General features: G+C 45.2%; 1 protein-coding gene across 1 annotated transcript in view; it reads left to right on the forward strand.

Annotated features, from left to right (window-relative positions):
* Nucleotides 1-22903, forward strand: part of SLC35B4 (solute carrier family 35 member B4) — a 195071-nt gene that overhangs the window by 83903 nt on the left and 88265 nt on the right. The window contains exon 6 of the mRNA XM_069629623.1: nt 5636-5696. Coding sequence (XP_069485724.1) covers nt 5636-5696 — 61 coding nt within the window. The remainder of the gene's footprint in view (nt 1-5635; nt 5697-22903) is intronic.

Genomic DNA, 22903 nt, shown 5'->3' on the forward strand with positions numbered 1-22903 from the left:
AGAGCCTGTTGTCTAAAGAGTCCCATTCGATTTTCCTCACCGCCAACACACATCCCTCTGCCACTCTCTCTGAAAATTGCACGGCCTTGCAGTACCATCCTTGTCCCTTCTTCAATTAATGGACAGCCATCCTAGTAACCCAAGGTATCTACATCATCAGTGGCTCCTTCACCAAAGAAAGCGTACTCAGCCCTTAAATATTAATTTCCCAACCCTGGCCCCTACGATGCTCAAGACCAACCTAACGATCGCTAGCCTCCCTTGGTGCTCGATGTTCAGAAAATGCTTTGTTGCACAACTAGAACATAGATGCATTCATCCCTAATCCTACCTTTATGCCAAAGGCCCTTCCACCTGAAAGCATCAACTAAACAGCCATTGTTCTATTCCTTGATGACAGCCTTGCCAATATGAATACCACACTCCCACTCCTGAACCTTTTCTGGTTGCACCCATTATCCTAAAGCAGGGGTCTGCAACCTTTGGCTCTCAAGATGTTTTGGACCACAACTCCCATCATCCCTAACCAGCATAGTCCATATCCAGAGATCATGTGGAATTTGTGTCTGGAATCATCTGAGAACCAATGCAGACCCCTTATCTAAGGAATCCTCAAAGTATTCCTTCTACCCCTTTCAATGTTTTATATGCTCCCCTATCATATGTCTGGCCTGGGAATGCAACCCCTTTTCCCACTCCTATGTCTACGGCACAGATCTGCCTAATGTTTTGCTCTTAACCCACCACAATGCCCAAGACATGGTATCCTAGTGAGTAAATGGACCTAAGGGGACTTGAAAGTAATAGTCTAGTGGGGTGCTAGAGATCCGAAGAAGATGGCCGCCTCAGAGTTGAGCTCCTGATAAAGAAATAAGGGCTCGCCGAATAATGACGGCTTATACTGGTTGGAGAACCACCTCAAGGTGTACAAATACAGCTTGAGGTCCCAGGACACTGGAGTCCCAAGTTCAGACCAATCCATCGCCCTTGCGCAGAGTGACACAGTCCTTGAAGACAGTGGTTGCTTGGGGGTGTTTGGCCAGATTAGACCCGATAAGTTGTGGTCAGCCCAGAGGAAGGTGGTGCTGGTTTTGTCTGTTCCAGGGCGTCTCCGGCTGGGGCTCTGACCTGCATAGGCACACTGATGGATTCGCCTGCTTTCTCCGTGGCCTGAGCTGTAATGGCGTGGCCAGTGTCCGACTAGCTGAGCATAAATGGCATTGCAGAAGCTGAAACCCGCAGCTCGAATGCTAGTCAGCCCAGCCTGAACCTTCTGAGATGCCAGCCGCTGATGTTAATAAAATATGGTGAGCACAAATTGTGAACGCCCTCCAGAGTGGTTGTAGGTCCGTAGGTGAGACACCTTATGGACAATAAGCAGGGCTGTTCTCATCAGTTTGAAGGGCATGCAGGTGATCTGGGCAGCAGCACCTGAAGACATCACCAGAGGGGCAGTGGAGGGCCTGGTGTCTTATATGGTTGGCTGTAGATTTGGAGCATCTGACTTTTATTTGCGGTTGGGCATGACACTGAGACTTTCTAGTTCAAAGCAGGATTTTTGGAGGAAAGGAGCCCGTCCCTGACTGCGACAAGATTTTTGCGGTCATGACGAAGGCAGACCTTGATATGTAAGCAGTGCAGAGAGCTCCAGGAAATTAGTGGGTGATGAACAAGGCACAGTTGAAGCGTGGAGATGAAGAGGCACAGGGCCCTACAGTTCCCATGGACATTGAAGGGCTATCCAGATGGCGTTGGAGGAAAAGCAAACCGAAAGAACAGCAGCCGGAGGGGGACAACTTTGTACGGATGTATACGAATTGTTCGAACTACAATTGTTCGAATTACAATTGACCTTTGCACAATTGACCGAATTGTGAAGGTCAATTGTTACATATATGCGGGGAGAAACCCCCCGCAACCCCCATTTTTTTTATATATATATATATATATATCAATTGTGCAAAGGTCAATTTGGACCCTCGACTTTCGGTCAATTCGGTAATTCGAACAATTTGGGTAATACCCTTTGGTACCGCAGATGGCAACTAACAAGCGCTACACCTCAGAACACTTATCTAGGGCCTCTTCACTGTCTCACGAAAATCTGATGTCCGTCCTAAGCCATATTGACAAAACTGTGCCGTGACTAGTGGGCAAATTCGACTGCCTGAGTGAGAAGGTGGCACAGTTGGAGACATGAACTTCAACCCTGGAACAGAAGACTTCGGAATTAGTCAGTGCACTTGGGTGGTCCCAGCAATGAAGCAGATTCTAAGTGATCCGACAGCGGCTGATTTTGCCACAGCCGGAATGTTCTCATGAGAAAGGTGCAAACTACCAAAAGTTTGCACCTTTCTCATGCAAACACACTTGCATACTACGGGGGCTGCAGGGGTTTCACCCGCAACCCCCGCACACTATACTGTAAAGTATAGTGAGCGGGGTGTTGCAGGGGACACCCCTGCAGTCTTTTATTTTTATTTATTTATTTACCTGCAATGCTACCACCAAAGTTTCAAACTTTTGGTGTTCGAACCTTTGGTGGTAGCATTTTTCGGTCGTTTTGTACGGTCGGACCTTTTTTTTCGGTCCGATCGTACAAACCGTGAAGCAACTAGGCAGGGAAATGGAAGCAGTGCACTCTGACCCCTGGCCGGAGGCTGGAATACCTGGAAAATGTGGTCCAGGCGAAGTAGATTAGGCTACTAGGCCTCCCTATGGGTGCAGAAGGCGAGGACCAGATAATATTTGCAGCCACATGGCTACCGGTGGTACTTGGCTTAGACGTAGAGGAGGAACCATATATATCGAGAAATGTTATCGAATAAAGCAGCGTGATGAGAATAAATCAAGGGACTCTGGATTCGGACCAACGCTAATCATCAAGCTATCCGATATGAGAGACAAGAGAGCAGATTTTAAAGGCGGCAAAAGAATAGCTATAGTTCCAGCAAAACCAGATTCTATTAGTCACGGACCTGGTGCCTAAAAAAAAAAGAAAGGCTGTTCTGAATGCTTTGAAGAAGACTTTTCTTGCATGAGGGGTCAAGGCAGGGTACCTACACCATGCCAAACTTCATGGCAGGGAAAGGAGTATGTATTTTGGAAGGCAGAAGAGCTCCTCAAGACAATACCAGTGCCTGCGTCAGGCAAGGGTTGAACTTTGCGCAGGGTTTGCCTTTGCTGGTGGGCTGTACTTTCATAGGGTTGACGTTGTTCAGCTCATGTTGTTGTGAGCCCTCTTGGGTGTCAGGGAGGCGGGGTTGGCTGGGTGGTGGCCATCTGAATGTGGTGACTCGTGTCCATGGGTGGATTCCACAAATGGGGCATCGGAGCTGAAAAAGGGTATTTCAGTGGTATGCCTCATTGTGTTGTTTTGCAGACCAGTGTTTTTCGAAGTAATTTTTAACAAAAACATTACTACAAAAATATAATTGAACTATATTAGGGGGTAAGTGTTAAAAGGGTGGGCGGGGTTGTGGTAGGCATAATAGTATGGGGAAGGAAGGGGCTGGGGCAATATTCAATGAGTTTTTTTCAAAGTAATTTCTTCGAATTTATTTTTGTTGTCAGCAAAATGACAGGGAACCATGGTTTTATCCCCCAGCCCCCAAATGGGCTTGGGGTGGACATTCGGAAGGAACCCATATGTTATGCTGTTAGCGAAGTTGTTGTGAAAGGCATGGTAGTATTGTTATGGCTGTCCTTCCCTTTGTATTCTCTAATACTGGTAACCTTCAATAAAAATATATTTTAAAAAGACAAATGAATAGGTGAGAGATCAGTGCTTATTCAGCACCCTCACACATCCCGCTCCTGCCCAGATTGGCACAGTCAATTAGCCTACTTACACCTGAGACCATTGTGAAGGAACCCCACAGACTGCCGCAAATTTGTATGCATGCAACACACTGCACCAATGCTATGTATACAGGCCTTGCAGAATATCAGTTGGGCAGAGGACAAAAAGTGCAGAACACAACTGCTAGGCGCACAACAGGCCTTATAATGGCACAAAGGCACTTAGTGCTGCAAATGGTGTGTGTGCTGGCTTGCAGTTAACGCCAGAGTAATATTCAAAGATCCCAGTTAGTCCTTTAAGTGTCATACCAGCATATTGCCACCGCCCCGGAAAGAGAGCAGATGTTACATTATTCACCATACCTTGCCACAACATAACTCCTGTTCACCTCCCTTTCCCACCTCAAACATTGCTCTTACACACAGACACACACAAACACAGACCAACACTTACCTGGGCCCCAGCGACTTCCCTCTTCCGACTCTGTCGTGCCTTTCAGCCCCTGCGTGCACTTGAGTGTGGCGCAGGGGCTAACAGTTTGATTTGATCGGTCTTCGAGCGATCTTTCTAAATTGGTCATTTCCGAAATTGCTTTTTAATAAGCGATTTCACATAATACCCATCCAGATACATAGGCAGGGGAGAAACAAATGAGCAGTCAAATTCACTAAACCCTGGTTTAGATCACTTCCTGCTATCATCTCATTCAATAGGCCCCAATACCCGTCTCTTCACCAATAGGGCCACATCTCCCACACTACCCTTGGCCATATTTAACAAGCTGTCCAAGATCTAAGTAACTAAATGTGCAAATGACTTCCAATTCTTAGATCTAGATTTTGCTAATAAATTAGAACAATCAAATGTGCCTTGACACAATCCAGTTAATAGCTTGTGTGCGCAGTAACAATAATTTAATAATGCGAACTGTTCTATATGGACCAAATTAACACCATGAGTTTTGGTGCATGATCCTGGTTCAGTGTCACGTGTGTATACTATATTGTCCCAGTTCTTGTAACAGAATAGCAGCTAGTGATAGAATTACTGTCGCCATCTGCTCACCAGCCCCCCACGTTGGTTCCCGGCATTGCTAATTCTGCAGACACATCATTGTACTAAGTGCTGTTTCTATGGTTTGTTGAGTATTCTGAAAACCTAGCTACAGCATGAAGTGCTGGGGATTGGCGTGTCAGTCAATCTAGAAGTGTCTAAATGCCTGGTAATGAATGCAGCTTCCCTAAATGCACAATACCTTAACTTATTCGCTTTGGCCAAGACACATAGCTGCCACTTACTTCACATTATAAAGACCTCCATGTCCAATTCGAGTCTCTGCACCTCCTCTCTGACAATGTGTAAACTTCAGCCTTAAAATTGGTACTTTCTGAAGGAGAAATTACGGGCATCAAATCCATCAAAACCACCTTGCCCATTAATTTCCTCAAACATTTCTGTGCATGCCATGCTGGGATTATGAAGTCTGTTCCCTTGTCAAGACTGTCTCACTCTTTTAAGCACTTGAACACAGTGCAGTAAGTGTAGTTTAACTCTACCACCCTGGACCTACCCTGTCTTTGGGTGTAACATTGAGACAGCCATAACAGTTGATGACTGTAAAAATAAAAAATACAAAACAGTTGATGACTGTCCTTTTACCATTGTTGATGCCCATTGCAGTGACACACCATACCGTTTTGTTTTTTGCTTCACCGTGAACACAATTTACATTGCTGACTTTTGTAGACATTGTTTTTCACTGGCTTGTACATCGTTTCGAAACCTGATCCATTAAGAAAATATACATTTCTGCTCATTTGTTTATTTCCCTAGGCTTCTCAACCAAGTGCAAGCGAAGAGGACGGGCCATCATCTTTTCTCTGGTGGCTTCTAGGTATGTAACCAAATAGTGACAGACACTTCCTTGTAAGGAAACTGCAATCATTTTTTCTTAATCTGCCACTTTGGGCTCAGATTTTCACAAAATAAGACTTTCGTATTTTTTTTTTTTTTAAATTAAAAAGCATGAATGCATAAACACATGTCATCAAAATAAAAATTGCTATTTTAAAATGTTGAGTAAAAACCAGACCAAAATACATTCTATCTGTGGCTGTCACTGTATGAACAAATACATCCCTTTGGGTCTTTCCCTGTTGCTCCAGACAAGGCTTTGTGTATATGCTGGATTGCAGAGCGACATTTTTATTTCCTTTTAAATGAGACTCTCTCCTTGTTATTTCTCAGGGTATTTGCATGAGCATTACATAAAGCGGCACTCACCTTTCAGATTGCTCTCCTGGGATCTACTTTCTATACGAATACAAATCATTTCACAAAAAACGTACACCATCAAATACGAGCGATATAAAAAATAAATACACACTAGAAATCAAACGCATGCATAGAAAAGTGTTGAGAGAAGATTTAAACTGAGCCTTTGTATATTTAGCCTCCAGATTCTTTTCAGGGATTTCCTCAAGTAAAGGGGTACTGTGCCCAATTTCTTCTCCAACAGACCGTTGACTCTAAAAAGTCTGTAATTGAGGATAGCTGAGTGAGTAGTAATCCAGTCCTGCTGATACAGTAGCTTTCTCAGTTAGACCCAGGCCTGGCTCCAGGAATTTTAATCTGGATGGGCCAGGTTTGTGACCAGGGGGGCCAAACTTTTCTCAGATTTGTGATCCGGCAAAACACGTCTTCCTGGATCTGAAAAATCAATTTGCCCTTAAATTCTTTAGTCTGTTAGACTGCTTTATAAGGTGCAGAAGCCTGGATTCAAACCCAGGTTGTTACCCACAAGACTACTTGAATGTCTGATAAAGATGCTTATTTGGATTGCACTCCCTGGCAGATTTAAGCCAAATAGATTCTTGGGCAAAGCTGACAGATGGCCCCGGGTAGGTGGGGCATGGGTGTGGAGCTTATGGTGGGAGCAGTTAATCGCTGTCATAAGTGCAACAAATGTTACATGTTTTTTAAGTTGTCTTTTTCTACTATTGAAGCTGTATGTTTAGAGGTATGACTCTAGCTGGAAACAGCCTGTTCACCTCACCAGGTTTTGCTGACATGAGGTGATTTGCCCAGGTTCGCTCAATTCATTCAAGTGGGAAATCTGCTCTCGCCTTCCAACTGCTCATCCCTTCCAAAATCACAGGCTCTCCAGTACTCCTTCCAGTCTTCTGCTCTCTTCCATTTGCTCCTTTGTTTCCTTCCATAAGCTCCCTCACTACTTTAACCTTCCATTGGCTACTCACTTCATCTTCCATATGCTCCCCCATCTCCATATGGAAAACATTTGCCAAAAATGAAAAATGAAAGCTGTACACTGCCCTTAACAAGAGTCTGAAAGATTAATCCCAATTAGTCATGCCCTAAGAAATATGTTTTGTGGCTTTTTTTCAACGTACTGCTTTCATTGAGATATTAAAAAAAAAGTACAGAGCAAAGGAGAAGCAGAAAAAATAGCGTGGCAATATCACCCCCTGTCACTTCCATCAGCTCCCTCTGACTACCATTCCCATTTACAATCACTCCCACCTACCCTTCCCTTCCCCCACCATGTCTTCTTGGCCTGGCTGCAGAGAAGCAAGAATTATGCCACCTCCTCCTCTGCAGGGCCTGAGCAACGAGGACGCCAGTCCTTATTCCATCTAACATAGTGTGTGCTTAATAATACCTCCCTGAATGCTGTGGCTACTCCCAGGAGGCCACGGTGGAGGTGATTGTAGTCTAGCCATTTTGTTGTGAAAGACAGGCCCCTCCACCTCGATAAGTATTGAATCAGAGAATAGGATATTTAGTTTCTTCCAAATTACATTACAGCTAATTTTAATTGAGTTGAGGATGTGTGGGAGTGCTAGCATGCAGGTGAGAGTGGGATCAGGAGGGAGACAGTGGAGGCTGAAGAGTTTCCAGCCTCCTGGGATCAGTCCCGGTATGGATGTGGCAGGGAGGAGGGGCCACCCCTCCCCTGCCACCCTCTATACATCATTGTCTGGTACATACTGTTTATAATATGCAATTGTCCATGATGACTTCTTATTTGACATGTTTACTTTGCTATTTTGAATGTAACAATTTTGATCAATAAATGTGGCCTTATATTTTCCAAATAACGATGTGTGTATGTCTCCTTGGCTGGGCCTGACCGCTGCGCTGCCCATCTATTAAACCATATTGCAATCTGGATCACTTCTAGGGGCTCCTAATTTTGGCAGGAAACGCACAGTGAGATTAACTGATTTTCCCAGGATCACACACTTTGGTTAAGTGGTAAAGTCAGAATGTCAGCATAGCCTGAAATGTAGGTACTTGACCACACACCTTCCCAGCTAAAGTTGGTACAAAGATTTTTTGTAAAATATTACAATTCTGGGTCTTTGCACCCGAGTCACCTTTTGTACAGATTTTGAAATGGGACTTACGTCCTGCTTACCATAGCCGTTATTCTGTATATAAAAGAAACTTTAAGTGATAGGGATGATTTATGGGAAAACATTTTGTATTGTCATGAATTGCATATTTTTATACCAATGATTATAAGCCATGAAAACAAAAATGTTGTTTATTTTGTAAGTTTCTGTATTCAATGTTTCTCTTTACTTTTCTTATTCCGTTTATTTAGTTTCTTTTTCATACTTTGCTAACTTTATTTGTAAAGGTGAAAAGAGTATTGGGTCAATTTTTGTTTTGAATCCTAAATTGCATAATGGGGACTGCTACTGTTTGCACCTTCTTTGCAAAAGGGCCCCTACAGGCAATTTGAATTGTTTCCACAAAGTAATGGAAAAGTAAATAGCAAAACAAAGGCAAAACCGCTGTTTCACTTCACTTTTGTAGTCTGTGTCTGGAAAAGTATAAATCTCTCCCACAATTAACGATTTGGAATCTGTTTTGCTTTTACCAATAAAGTTACAATCATAGGTGGTCATTTTCCAAGTCCTGTGGAGTGGAAAAAGTGGCGGTAAAATGTTTTATGATTGTAGCTTTATGTTCCCCGTTCTGATTGGAAGCCTACAAGCTCCAGAATGCCAATTAATCAGAACTTACAAAAGATCCCATACAGACACAAAGTGAAATGAAATGCATCACAGTCATTGTTTCACACAGCTTGTTCTGTACCCCCATCAATTCTAATCACCCAACAGCCACACTTAAATAGCTAATTAAAAGCGTATATAATGTAAAGAAAAAAGTACCTTTTCCTATCACTAATCACTTCCTATTTTAAATAATCTGCATCTGACAAATGTTAAAAAGATAAGGCATCACTGGGAGGAGCTGTGCAGCCCTGACTGACTTTGAGGGGAGAAAGGCAGAGCAAGGGTACCCCACGAACATTTGTCCATTGGTCGACTGTTAAATCCACCTCTGATTGCACTCTGCAGGAAATATCTCAATACCCCTTTTTTTATGTTTAACAGTTCTGCACCGTTTATACGTTGCCAGAAACCTATTAAGAAATGCTTTTTTCTTGTGTTATTTTCAAGGTTTCATGATCAATCTTCTGAGAACCAAATGTTTATTGGGGGAAGTGGGAACAATCCTCCAGTCCTGCACCTCTGCCCCTCTGTCACTGGTGGGATCCCACAGTAAATGACTTCAATTTCTGGCACTGCCTAAACACCTAGCAGCTATATCATACTTTTCAAACAAGACCCACAATACACATGATGTATTCGGTTTGCATACAGACATTGTTAATTGTTATTCCAATAGTATGATGTCAATAAGGCAGTACTCATCTGCCCATTTCATGAAAAGTTCTGGCCAGGCAGCCTACTCTTCCACACAGACAAATATGCATACTATTTAGGTCAGAGCCCCACTGGTAAGTATGTATGAGAAGATGATCTGAAGTTGGTCCATACTTGCCATCCTAACCTGGATATGTTAAGGTAGGTTCTTGTTGGACCAACTCAGTGAGGTGCAGTTTGCGTCCCTAGGCATTGCAAACAAGGCTCCCACATCAGGGTATATATACTGTCACTTAGGGAGATAAACTGAAACCAACACACATTAGCAAAGCCAAAAATTAGGACTTTTGAATACACATGGTAAAGACATTTGCCAGGCACTGCCATAACGGTACCACCTGGCAATAAGGTGGGAACATCTAGAAAATGGGGCGAGTACCTACGGATATATGATGTAATTGTCTGGAAAATACCTGTGTACTTATACACATGTCAACACGGTTGACTTTGCGATTGCTTGTTTTAGAATTCCAGTGTAAGGAACAAATGTGAGGACACTGTCATGATGCCTACCCCCGGGCATCCGGATCAAGCCTATCAGCCCCGGGAGCAGGCATCCAGGCATTTACAAAAACCCCAGCAGCCCCAGCTAGGGGCTGTCTGGGTTCAATCCTGGCGCCGTAGGCACCAGGCTCATAATAAAAATCAGTCCTGGCGCCAGGCTCATTGACATTACTTACCTCATGCAGACCATGCTGCAAATAAATCCAAGCCAACATGAGGCCTAGATGGGACTATTTTACTACAGGGACTATTTTTTACTCGGGTGTGGTCCTGGGGAACTTCTTTCCTGGGACTACTTTGGAGGCTATTTAAACCACGCCCGAACAGCAGCACATGCTTCGTGTTATTCTGCATCCAGCAGCGTGACTCTCACCGTGCCTGCAGCCAGCAGCCAGTCTTCTGCCACGCCCGCCTCGAATCCGGAGCTCCTAGAATAAAGAGGAAGAAAAGGACAAGGTTAGAAAACAAACTTATTTCAAATTCCTCACCTGATTCCGGATCCATTTCATCTCCCGACCTGGAAAGTACATCAGTCCTGCGCTTTGCCAGCTCCAGCACGGCGCCATACTCACCAGTTCTCACAGCAACTTTCGATCCAGCACTGTCTCCATTTCTTCGCCGTACTCCGGCACCTAGGAGCACAAGAATAACAAGGTGAGCCAAGGGAATCAACAAATACCTCTTACCACCATAGACTTACCTGATTTACCACCGGTGGTATTATTCTCCATATCTTCATATGCCGCATCTGTAAAGAGGGAGAAAAACAACACGTTAACGCATGCAATAGTTACCGGACAGCGTTGGGTAACACAGACTCTTACCTGAACGCCAGCAGCAGCTACGAGACCACCTTCTCACAAACTCAGTTGCAACTTAAGGAAGGAAGGGAACAAGAGTGAACATCGGGCACATTGAACTCTTTGAACTTGATACTTACCAATCCCGCCTGGGACTTCAGAGTCAATGCTTACCGGAACTCTCCCAACGCCTTCAAACCAGTGAAGTAACTGGTATCTACGCACCCCTGCAAGACAAGCAGGATGGAGAGCTCATCTTTTACAAACATAAGGAAAACACTTCTTCGGGTCCAGCAGACAAGACTAGGCGGGCCAGTCCAGACAGTCATCTCTGCACTACGCATCACGTTGACGGAGACCGCAGCTGTCCGGGTCCGATCGACACCCCTGTGAGGTCTAGGTGAGCGTAACAGAACACAAAGCCTTTCTAAAAATACCCACCCGGGTGTTATGGAAACCTCGCAAACCGACCAACTGGCCCAATTATTGGGGGAACTTAGGGTGGAAGTACATGCCGCTCACCAAGAGACTAATGTCCTCAGGAGAGAACTGATTGTCTCAAAGGAGCGCACTGATGATCTGGCTAGGCAACTACTGCAAAACCAAGCTGGGCAAACACCCATACCTGGATATGGGGGAAAACCAACCCACGTTTCATCAAGCAATCCTGTTTCATCAAGCAATCCTGTGCAAATGGTTTTACCAGGAAATATTCAGTTGGCTCCACCCGAGGACCCCAAAAGGTTCACCATGTTTATGAACCAATGCCGCTTGCAGTTTTTATGCAGACCGGGAGCCTTTCCAAATGACCAAGCCAAAGTAGCCTTTGTATTGTCATATCTTAGTGGCAGCGCAGCGGATTGGTCCATTCCGTTAGTTAACCAGGATGATCCTCTTCTCCGGTATTTTCAGGGTTTTCAAAGGAGCATGGAAAAACTATTTGCCAGACACTCACAGGGTCAAGCCCTCGACAACGAACTTTTATCCTTACGACAGGGTAACCAGGATCTGCTAACCTATATTGCAACCTTCAATAGGTTGGTGGTGGAAACCGGGTGGCCGGAGGAAAAACGAATTGCATTGTTTCATCGTGGACTTCGGGGAGAACTCAAAGACGTCTTGGCTGAAGTTGTGAACCCACCTCAGGATTGCACAGAATTTATAGACTTAGTGGTCCAGCTAGACCACCGACTTCAGAACCGAAAGACTGATCGAGCTAAGTTCGAGAATCGAGTATTGGTTAAACCCAACGTTGCCCCCAAAGGAACAGATGCATCTGCACCTATGCAGATCAGGGGGGGGTTAAAGGACCCTTAACTTAAAAGGAAAGAGAAAGAAGACGACAGATGCAGTTGTGTCTGTACTGTGGAACCTCAGGACATTTTCTACGGGATTGCCCTACAAAACCACCCAAGAAGGTGGTAGGAGTTGCTGATAAAAGCCACATAGATCCTGATTCGGGAAACGACCACGCCCGACAAGCGTAGAGGTCTGCTTGCCGAGCTTAAAGAAGGACACTCGGAGCTCGCATCTGATCATCCCAATGGTCCTACTTGATCCCAGGCAGCAATCACGTATGCACGCAGTAAGGGCATACATAGATAGCGGGGCCGTAGGAAACTATATGGACCACGAATTGGTGTCAAGGATGAATCTACCTCTTTGCAAAAAGACCACTTCGGATGTCATCACCACAGTTGATGGAACTGAGATTGCCTCGGGGCCTGTAACTCATTCCACTACAGAGATGACACTGTTGAGTCAAGATGGGCATCGAGAGACTATTGTGTTTGATCTAATCAAAGCCCCAGAGTTCCAGATAATACTGGGGATGCCATGGTTGGAAACACATAATCCTTGTATAGAATGGCGAGAGAAGAGAATAACCTTTCCGGATTGTGCACACACCTGTTACCCGGAGAAACTTTGAACAAAGGCCTAGCTACAGTCGTTAACCCAATCGTTCAGTTACCTCAGGAATACCAAGAATTTCAGGATGTTTTTCAAAAAGAACAGGCCAATACATTACCTCCTCACAGATCATACGATTGTCAAATCGACCTCCTACCCGGTGCACAACCCCCATGCAGTAGAATTTACGCCCTCACGGAACCTGAAAATCTTCACCTACGGCAATACTTGGACCAATACCTTGCTAATGGCTTTATTCGTCCTTCCAAGTCTCCTGCATCCTCAGCTTTATTCTTCGTGCCAAAAAAGGAAGGTAACCTTAGAACGTGCATAAATTACCGCACATTAAATCAGATTACGGTAAAAAACCGATACCCATTGCCTCTGATCCACGAATTACTAGACCAAGTAAAGGATGCTTGTATCTACACTAAGTTAGATCTCCGAGGGGCATATCATCTGTACGTGTCAAGAAAGGACGAATGGAAGACTGCCTTTCGCACCAAGTACGGATTATTCGAATATCAGGTGATGCCCTTCGGGTTGTGCAATGCACCAGCAGCCTTCCAGTATTTTATGAACGATGTCCTTCGTGAACTCATTGACGTCTGTGTCGTCGTATACATAGATGATATTCTAGTATACTCCTCCTCAGAATCAGACCATGTTAAGCACGTGCGTGCAGTCCTTGAGAAACTACGCCAGCACAAGTTATATGCAAAATTGGAAAAACGTGTTTTTCATGCTACGGAAGTTGAATTTCTTGGATTTATCCTGACTCCAAAGGGAGTCCGAATGGACTCTCGAAAGGTGGACGCAATTCTCAAGTGGCCATCACCCAGTTCAGTCAAAGGGGTACAAAGCATGCTCGGATTTGCTAATTTCTACCGCAGATTCATTCTGGACTTCTCCCATGTTGTACACCTCATCACAGCACTTTTGCGAAAAAACAAACGCTTCTTGTGGACCGAAGAGGCTGAAAAGGCCTTCCAAGAGCTGAAAGCGAAATTCACATCAGCACCTGTCTTAAAGCATCCACGCCCTGAGCTTCCATACATAGTAGAAACTGATGCAACCAGTTTAGCCATGGGAGCTGTCCTGTCCCAGAAGGATCCTGAAACCGGTCAAGTTCACCCAGTAGCGTTTTGGTCCAGAAAGTTCTCAGCACCTGAGTTAAACTATGCGATTACCGATAAAGAGCTATTAGCTATCAAATCCGCCTTTAAGGCTTGGCGGCACTGCCTTCTTGGTGCCAGGCATACCATTACCGTAATCACTGATCACCGGAACCTGCAGTATTTAAAAACAGCCAAAGCCCAATCATCGCGACATTCGATGGGCATTGTTCTTTGCCGAATTCGATTTTGTGATCACTTATCGACCAGGCTGCAAAAATGACAAAGCAGATGCCTTATCCCGAATAGGGATGGCAGAAGCATATGCAAACCCGGAACCGGTGCCAATAATTCCTGAGCAAAGAATTCTTGGCATAACTACTCAACAGACACTAGAAGATATTCATTCAAAAATCCAACTCTTCTTCGATCCAGCAACCCTGCAGGACTGGGTAAAGAAAGGGACGGACTACTCAGTCGTCAATGACCTACCTTACTATCAAGGACAACTATTTCTACCACACAAGGAAATACAAGAACTAGTCGTCTCCAATTACCATGACACCCTGATGGAAGGGCACCCAGGTATCGCAAAAACTGAAGCGAAAATTAAGAGACAGTTCTGGTGGCCCACTTGGCGAAAAGACATGGTCATTTGTGATGTCTTGTGGCATTTGCGCCCAAAACAAAAGCCAGAAGAAAAAACCCGCTGGGCTTTTACAACCTTTGGATATTCCACCTACACCATGGCACACCTTGTCCTTAGACTTTATTACAGATCTACCTCCATGTAATGGATTTAACACCATCCTAGTTATTGTGGATCTTTTTTCCAAGATGGCCCACTTTATTCCTTTAAAAGGATTACCTTCCTCTTCAATTTTGGCCAAGGAGTTCCTCGAACATTTTTCGAATACACAGATTTCCTTCCGTATTGGTCTCTGACCGAGGCAGTCAATTCATTTCACAATTTTGGAAGAAATGTTGTCAATTGGCGCAAATCGACGTGATGTTATCAACCAGTCACCATCCCCAGACCGATGGTCAGACGGAGAGGACCAACCAGACCCTTGAACAGTACCTACGTTGCATGCTGCACCAGACCGAAAGCAATTGGAAGGATATTTTATGGATTTCCGAATATGCATACAATAACTCAGTACATTCTGGAACCGGACGAAGCCCCTTCTATACCATATACGGACATCATCCTCGAACCTCAGAACTCGATTCGCCTCAGCACTTCGAAATGCCTGCAGTTAGTCATTTACACTCTACTATTACACAAGCCTTTAAGGAGGCAACAGAACATTTGAAACAAGCGAAAGAGAAATATAAGAAAAATGCTGATCAACATAGAAGCGATGCTCCACGATATCAGATTGGGGATCAAGTTTGGCTGGCTACAAAACACATACCTCTAAAAGGAACTCAGACTTTTAATCCCAGGTATTTGGGACCTTACACTATTAAGGCCATTATCAACCCGTTGGCCTTCAAGTTGGAATTGCCCTCTAATATGCGGATCCATCCTGTCTTTCATGTTTCACTTCTGAAACCAGTTCAACCCGGGATAAGACTTGCCAAACCACCTGACCCCATCCTAATAGATGGAGAACCTGAATTCGAGGTAAAGAATAACTGGACTCTAACTTGGTTAAATCAAGACTTTTTTATTTAATCGAATGGAAAGGTTATGGACCACAGGAAAGGTCATGGGAGCCTAGTGACCACGTTCATGCACCTCGGTTGGTGAAGAAATTCCATCGGAACTTCCCAGACAAACCAGGGCCAAGGGGAAGAACAACTTTAGGAGGGGCCTTGGGGGGGAGGGGCCGGGGGGGGTGCTGTCATGATGCCTACCCCCGGGCATCCGGATCAAGCCCATCAGCCCCGGGGGCAGGCATCCAGGCATTTACAAAAACCCCAGCAGCCCCAGCTAGGGGCTGTCTGGGTTCAGTCCTGGCGCCATAGGCGCCAGGCTCATAGACATTACTTACCTCATGCAGACCATGCTGCAAATAAATCCAAGCCAACGTGAGGCCTGGATGGGACTATTTTACTACAGGTACTATTTTTTACTCGGGTGTGGTCCTGGGGAACTTCTTTCCTGGGACTACTTTGGAGGCTATTTAAAGCACGCCCGAACAGCAGCACATGCTTCGTGTTATTCTGCATCCAGCAGCGTGACTCTCACCGTGCCTGCTGCCAGCATCCAGTCTTCTGCCACGCCCGCCTTGAATCCGGAGCTCCTAGAATAAAGAGGAAGAAAAGGACAAGGTTAGAAAACAAACTTATTTCAAATTCCTCACCTGATTCCGGATCCATTTCATCTCCCGACCTGGAAAGTACATCAGTCCTGCGCTTCGCCAGCTCCAGCACGGCGCCATACTCACCAGTTCTCACAGCATCTTTCGATCCGGCACTGTCCATCATTTCTTCGCCGTACTCCGGCACCTAGGGGCACAAGAATAACAAGGTGAGCCAAGGGAATCAACAAATACCTCTTACCACCATAGACTTACCTGATTTCCCACCGGCGGTATTATTCTCCATATCTTCATATGCCGCATCTGTAAAGAGGGAGAAAAACAACACGGTAACGCATGCAATAGTTACCAGACAGCGTTGGGTAACACAGACTCTTACCTGAACGCCAGCAGCAGCTACGAGACCTTCTTCTCACGAACTCAGTTGCAACTTGAGGAAGGAAGGGGACAAGAGTGAACATCGGGCACATTGAACTCTTTGAACTTGATACTTACCAATCCTGCCTGGGACTTCAGAGTCAATGCTTACCGGAACTCTCCCAACGCCTTCAAACCAGTGAAGTAACTGATATCTACGCGCCCCTGCAAGACACGCAGGATGGAGAGCTCATCTTTTACAAACATAAGGAAAACACTTCTTCGGGTCCAGCAGACAAGACTAGGCGGGCCAGTCCAGACAGTCATCTCTGCACTAAGCATCACGTTGACGGAGACCGCATCTGTCCGGGTCCGATCGACACCCCTGTGGGGTCCAGGTGAGCGTAACAGACACCATGTTGCTTTTAAATCTACTGGCTCAAAACATACCATGTTAAGAGATTTTTTGATTGCAACAGGAGCTCATTTACAGTGGCAATTAAGTCTGACAGAGCTAGCTCAAAGAGTACCCAAGAGGGTATGTTTCAGCAGGGAGGGGGCAGGTAGTTGGTGGGAATACCATAGAGATTAACATGGCAATGGATGGGTAAATGACCAAACACATCCATTGAATGTGTCACCCTCCTCACATACGTTCTCCATCCTATATGTGGTCCAATACAATATTCTGGCTTACACCCAATAGCCTACTTCAACGCCTTACATCAAATCACTTTGATTTTACTACACTCTCCCCTCCAGAATTGCATTGTTCTTTCTACCAACCTTATTGTTTCACTTATACCCAAGTAGTTCAAGCAGCAGAATATATACTTTGAATGGAATTTGTAAGGGCTCTCAGCCTAATTAACCACTGCCATTGCTTCGGTCAGGCTTCCATACCGTTATTTACCAATCAGCCTTGGCCTCCCTGACACTAATGTGAACAGCCCTGCCCAATCTGCTGGACCACAAGGTCTACAAATGCTTGCGGTATCTTGTGTTCCAGTGAATGTAACTTTTCAGGGTCTTTAGCCATGTATGCGCCTGGTGTAGAAATCTTTGTCCAAGCATCACCACCTGCCATTTATTGTTTTCTACAGTGAACCATCTTATTAGGCATGATTGGAACAGTTATATTCCCTCACATTAACACCTACATTCAATTACAGAAATCTACTTGATTGGTTTGAAACAATAGCTACCTTTATAAATGAGAGGTTTGTAATGTAAGTAAGATTAAAAGTGTAGTTAAAAAAGCAACACAGGATCTTGCTAGACAGTTGTAGGCTGCCTGCTTGAGCAAGGGTACTAGCTTACTTAGAGGTGTTAATGGCCATCCATATCCCTGGTCATTTCCGCTTTCATGGCTGTGGGGCATAAATCATTGTCCAAGGTAAGCAAACAAATCCTGACTGAGCCGCCTTCAGTGCAGCTCCTCAGAATGCTAATCGCAAAATCCCCCCAGCCTGTTTTTACCCTCTTAGTCTCCCCCTCAACCCCCTGGTTCCCAGTGGCATTTTAAAGTTTTATTGCGTATAGTTAAAATACATTCAGCCTTTTGATGAAAAAAAGAAAAATAGGAAGAAAACCTCACAGCACTGACAAGGTCTCCTTTCTAGCAGGGCTGGGCTGACCCACCCAGAGTTTCCCCGGTAGGCCTCGGGCTATAGGGCCTCTTTTCTTGGGGGAAGGATGCATGGGTACTCAAAATTAAACTATCACTCGCCATTCGGTGATGTGCATCCATACAGGCCAGCCTGGGTGTGGCCATTCGCTGTATGATTTGTTTGCCTGCCAGGCCCGCCCCTGCCCATGGAGTTTGAGACTTGCACTCTCGTCGCACTAGGGTGCGTGTGCATTGAAACCGCAGGTGCCCTAGTATGCTCTGTGCTGTTGAGTCACATGTGCAGTGTGGCTGGGCCCGTGATTGAATGTGCCACTGCCACCTGAGAGGCACTGCCGGCAGACAGTCTGAGTGCTGTCCTGGTACCAGGCCCATGCCGTGTGTTGTGCCCGTTTTCATGGTGTGCTCTGACAGATTCAAGAAAGACAGCCAACCAACCAGGTGAGGCGGGCCGCTCTGCCTCCATCAGTAGACAGCAGCAGGTGATCCAAATGAGGCTGTGGCTGGGGCTGAGAGCAGCTGAGGGCAGTAGCCAGACCTGAAAGGTAAGGGATTATTTGTACATGCATGCCCCTCTCCCATTCTGCCGAGTACTTCTGACCCTCACTCTCACCCTATGCGGTAAACCTTTTACCATGTGCTGTAATATTTTCTAGCCATCATGCTATGATGTTTTCCATGTGTTGCTATCCTGCGCATGCAAGTGCTGAAGTTTTTTCTTACTGTGATGCCATGGACTGTAACATTCTCCACCTCTGCTGCAATGTGTTCCCCATATGCTGTAATCATTTACCGGCCAGGGTCGTGTAATATGTTCTCCATGAGCTCTAACATTCCCCTTCCTGTGCTTTAATGATCCCTGTCTGAGCTATACTGTAAAACAGCACCCCGTTTACCTAATATCCGCTCCTTGTGAGGTGATCCCCCGGCCCTGAACTGAATGTGGATGGTTATCTGGGTGTAGTGGGAATACTGGCAACCCGTAGACCTATTAAAATACACTTCTGCTCTGCTATGCAAGACCAAACTAAACTGCTAATCCAGTACTTCCACTCACACCCACCTCTACAAATGTATTTTACCATGAACTAAAGAAGTCCCTACCTATGTCATTATAGAGGCTGACACACCGCTCTGCTAATGCACCTCTTCCCAATCCTGACCTCCCACACCCCCACAATTCCAGCACTGACCTCCATTGACGCCTGCTGTTCCATTACAGCAACTAACACTCATCTGACCTTCACTACTAGTCTACCCTTACCAGCAGTAACCCCTTTGCTTCTATTACAGCCATTCAAAAAACTGTGCTAATGGACCTCAATCCTAGCCAGCAGCAACCCCTGTTGTTCCATTACAGTGGCTCACACTCAGATCTGTCAATGGACCCTCCATCCTGTCTTGCAACACCTCCCGTTATTCCATTACAGTCAGTGTCTCCTTCGCACACAGCTCTACCAGTGTCACTCAACCCTGTCTAGAAGCAACCCCCATTCTTCCATCACACTCACTCCCACAAAGCTCTGCCAATGGACCTCAATCCTGGCCAGCCGCTGTCTGATCTTTCATGCTTGTGGTAGGTGGTGAGGTCGGCATGCCCCCGGAGTTGTCCTGATAAGGTCATGTTGTTTCTGGACATGGAGGAGACATGGAGGAGATGTGGGGGAGGGGGGTGTTCCAGCACCCCCCTCCGATAACCCCTTATCTTATCTGGTTGTATTTTGGATGCCTTAGTATGGCACCTATGCTTCTGGGCCCCTTTGTCTCTGCGAGAACAATAACCCATTCCAGCGATTCCAGACTTTATTTGGGTGTGGAGCGGGGCTGCAGGGTGTGCCGATGACATCTTAGGCCCACAGGTGGAACTTAGCAAGGTGCGTACCCCCTTGTGCTGTAACATTCTCAGTGGCGGTAGTGTGCTCTCCCAGCAATGTACTCTTCAAGCCATGTGCTGTAATAATCTCACTGCCTGCTTCACCATCCACTTCCTGCAGTAACATTGGCCTGTTCTGCTGGTACATTAGCTCCCTGTGGTGTGAACATCTCTTCCTGCACTTTACCGCTCCACCTGGTGTGCTGTAATATATCAGTGTGGTGTGATTTTCCCCAAAAAACCTGCACTAAATCTCTCCTTGCTCACCAATCGTCGGCTAGTACATTAAGCCCTGGCCACCCCCTTGCTCCACACACTCTGTCCTCCCCTCCACCTCCCCAATCCTCAGGACTCCACTGGTAATTTCATATCTTCCCGGCTGATTCATGGGTGCCTGCCTCCCTATGCAGTTGTTTTTACGCTGCGCTGAGCACCCCACCCCACAGCTTGTGCATGCTGTGTAATCCATCAGCCCACCAGTGCTTGATGGTTCTCCTGGTGTGTAAAACCCCCAACCCCATGTTGTAATATTTCTGCCACATAAGAAAAATCCCCTTCCATATTATGTAATCCCTTAGCCCTGCATAAAGCCAGCGCTGTGCTGTAGCATGACCTACCCATGACATAATATGTATTTGGGCCAAAATCGTTCAGCCCTGTGCTGTACTATTTCACCCTCTGCTTTAAAAATCACATTTGCTATCACACCCCCATGCTGTGGGATTCCTCTGCTGTAATATTCACTACACGCGCTCTTATCCTCATCTCTGTGCTGTTTTTTGATTTCTTTGGGTTTATAGATGGCACCTGCACCAGCTATAAACCAAAAACGATTGCATTAAAGTATAGGGGAGAAATCGGCTATAAGGAGGGACACCCAGCGTGTAGGTGTTTTGTTGTTTACCCACCCATTGACTGCCCATGATAATCCCTATGGCTATTCCCACCCAGTCTCTGTCCCTCCCTGCCAAAAACACCTCCTCCAGAGAACTCTTTGACTTTGCTTTAATCAAGCCTTACCATCAAACTTCACACTCAAAGTGCCTGCCAGTGTTTTGTCGAAGAAGCCTTCTGAGAGTTAATTACTTAATTGGAGTTGTAAACCCACTACTGGTGTGATAAGTGTCTTCATCAGGTCTTCTTTTAGCCACTCCATTTATAAGCACTATGCATGCCCTTCACTTAAGTCCTGTTAAAAATAAACATTGGTAAATCCAACAGTTTTGGCTTGTATATAAGTATTAGGCATTTGCCAGGCACTGCTAATAGGTGCTCAGGTACTCGCACCGTTTTGCACCTGCTGCCATTAATGGCCAGTTAATACCAATACGGCGGTGCTTGGAAAGTGTTCTTGCCATGCCTACACAAACTGTTGGCATTACCAATGCTTGTTTTCAATATGATAGGCCCCCTAGTGCAGAAATATTTTCCTGTGCACTAATATTGCTCACTCGTGCATCAAAATATGGAGCCACTTTGATCACATTTTCCAGGGCCTCTTTTGGTTCCCAGTCCGGCCCTGATTTCTAGGGGGGGGCAAGGGGCTAGCCTTGGGGGGGGGGGGCCTGGCCCCCCTGGCCCTCCTGCTGGAGCCGGGCCTGGTTAGACCTAATGACTTTAATAATGCTAGAGTTTTGTTTCTCCAAATGTTAAAAACTGTGCAGGACTTAAGCACTTTTAGATCAAATAATTTTGCAAAAAGAGTGAAGTCAGAGGTTGGACAATCCAGTGAGTGTTTTCCAATTGATGAATGCCGGTAGTAATTTCAGACCAAACTCGTAACGTAAAACAGGATTGGAACTCCCTTGGGCAGATTGAGGGTTTGTCTCCATATATTACTTTCAATTGCTTGCCAACCAAGGTTAACAAGATATGTCTCGGCCCGAAGGTTTGACAAGGGGTGATTTTCCCTTGTTTAAATTAATCAGAGGGAGGGAGGGAGGCTGGAGAATTTCCCATGCTTGTTTATTTTCCTCATTTGTGATATGAGGGGCAGAGATTTGACACAGAGTTAATTCTCAGTTAACTTTGAACTGAAGCTTTATTCTATAGTAACCCCAAGATATTTCCAGTTCTGAACTAAGTTGACGTATTCTTCATTTGTACACCAATCGAACTTACTGGATATGGTAGCACGAGGATTAAAGATCAATATTTTAGTTTTAGTGGAATTGATCTTTAGATCATTGTCAAACATACATTTGTGTAATAGAGGGAGCGTGTTTTGCAGTCCCGCGGGTCTTTGGTCCCGAACAGCCACATCATCCGCATATATGAAATGCTGGATTGGATGCAGGCCCAGTTTAGGAGGAAATTAACGATTGCTGAGAAGAAAGTTACCTAATGCTGCTATATATAGATTAAAGAGTAGGCGCTAGTATGCAGTCTTGACGGAGGCCGAGATTAGTAGACATCAGATCCAAAAAGCACTGCTGAGGTTGAAATGAAGGGATGGTGTTTTGCTGAAGCAATCGGTATGAGTGCAATATGAGCAAGTGTGAATGGAGTGCTTGATGTGTTTTATTGTACTAATTTCTGCACAGCATGAGTCACTTATGTAAAACAAAAGAAAGTAGAAATTGTAATGCTCTTATGGTGTTAAACTACTTACCACTGGATGTACTGTTTACATGATCACAAATGAAATATAGGTCATTGTTAAAGTCTGTGTATTTTTATGATGTTTTAATATTGTACTAATCTGAATAAAAATTGTGATAAATGTGATGTTTGCCCTCATGTTTGGTAGACGCAGTAGTCTGATCTAATTAGCATTGTATTGGATCATTCCCGTCGGACAACAGTAAGGCTTGCCCTCTAGTGTTTTTTGTTGGTTGTTATAGGTTGATAACCTATATGAGGGATCGCTATTGGAGGGCTCATTT

The sequence above is a fragment of the Ambystoma mexicanum genome, chromosome 12, assembly GCF_040938575.1.
Source record: "Ambystoma mexicanum isolate Mex_15411 chromosome 12, UKY_AmexF1_1, whole genome shotgun sequence".
Taxonomy (NCBI): Eukaryota; Metazoa; Chordata; class Amphibia; order Caudata; family Ambystomatidae; genus Ambystoma; species Ambystoma mexicanum.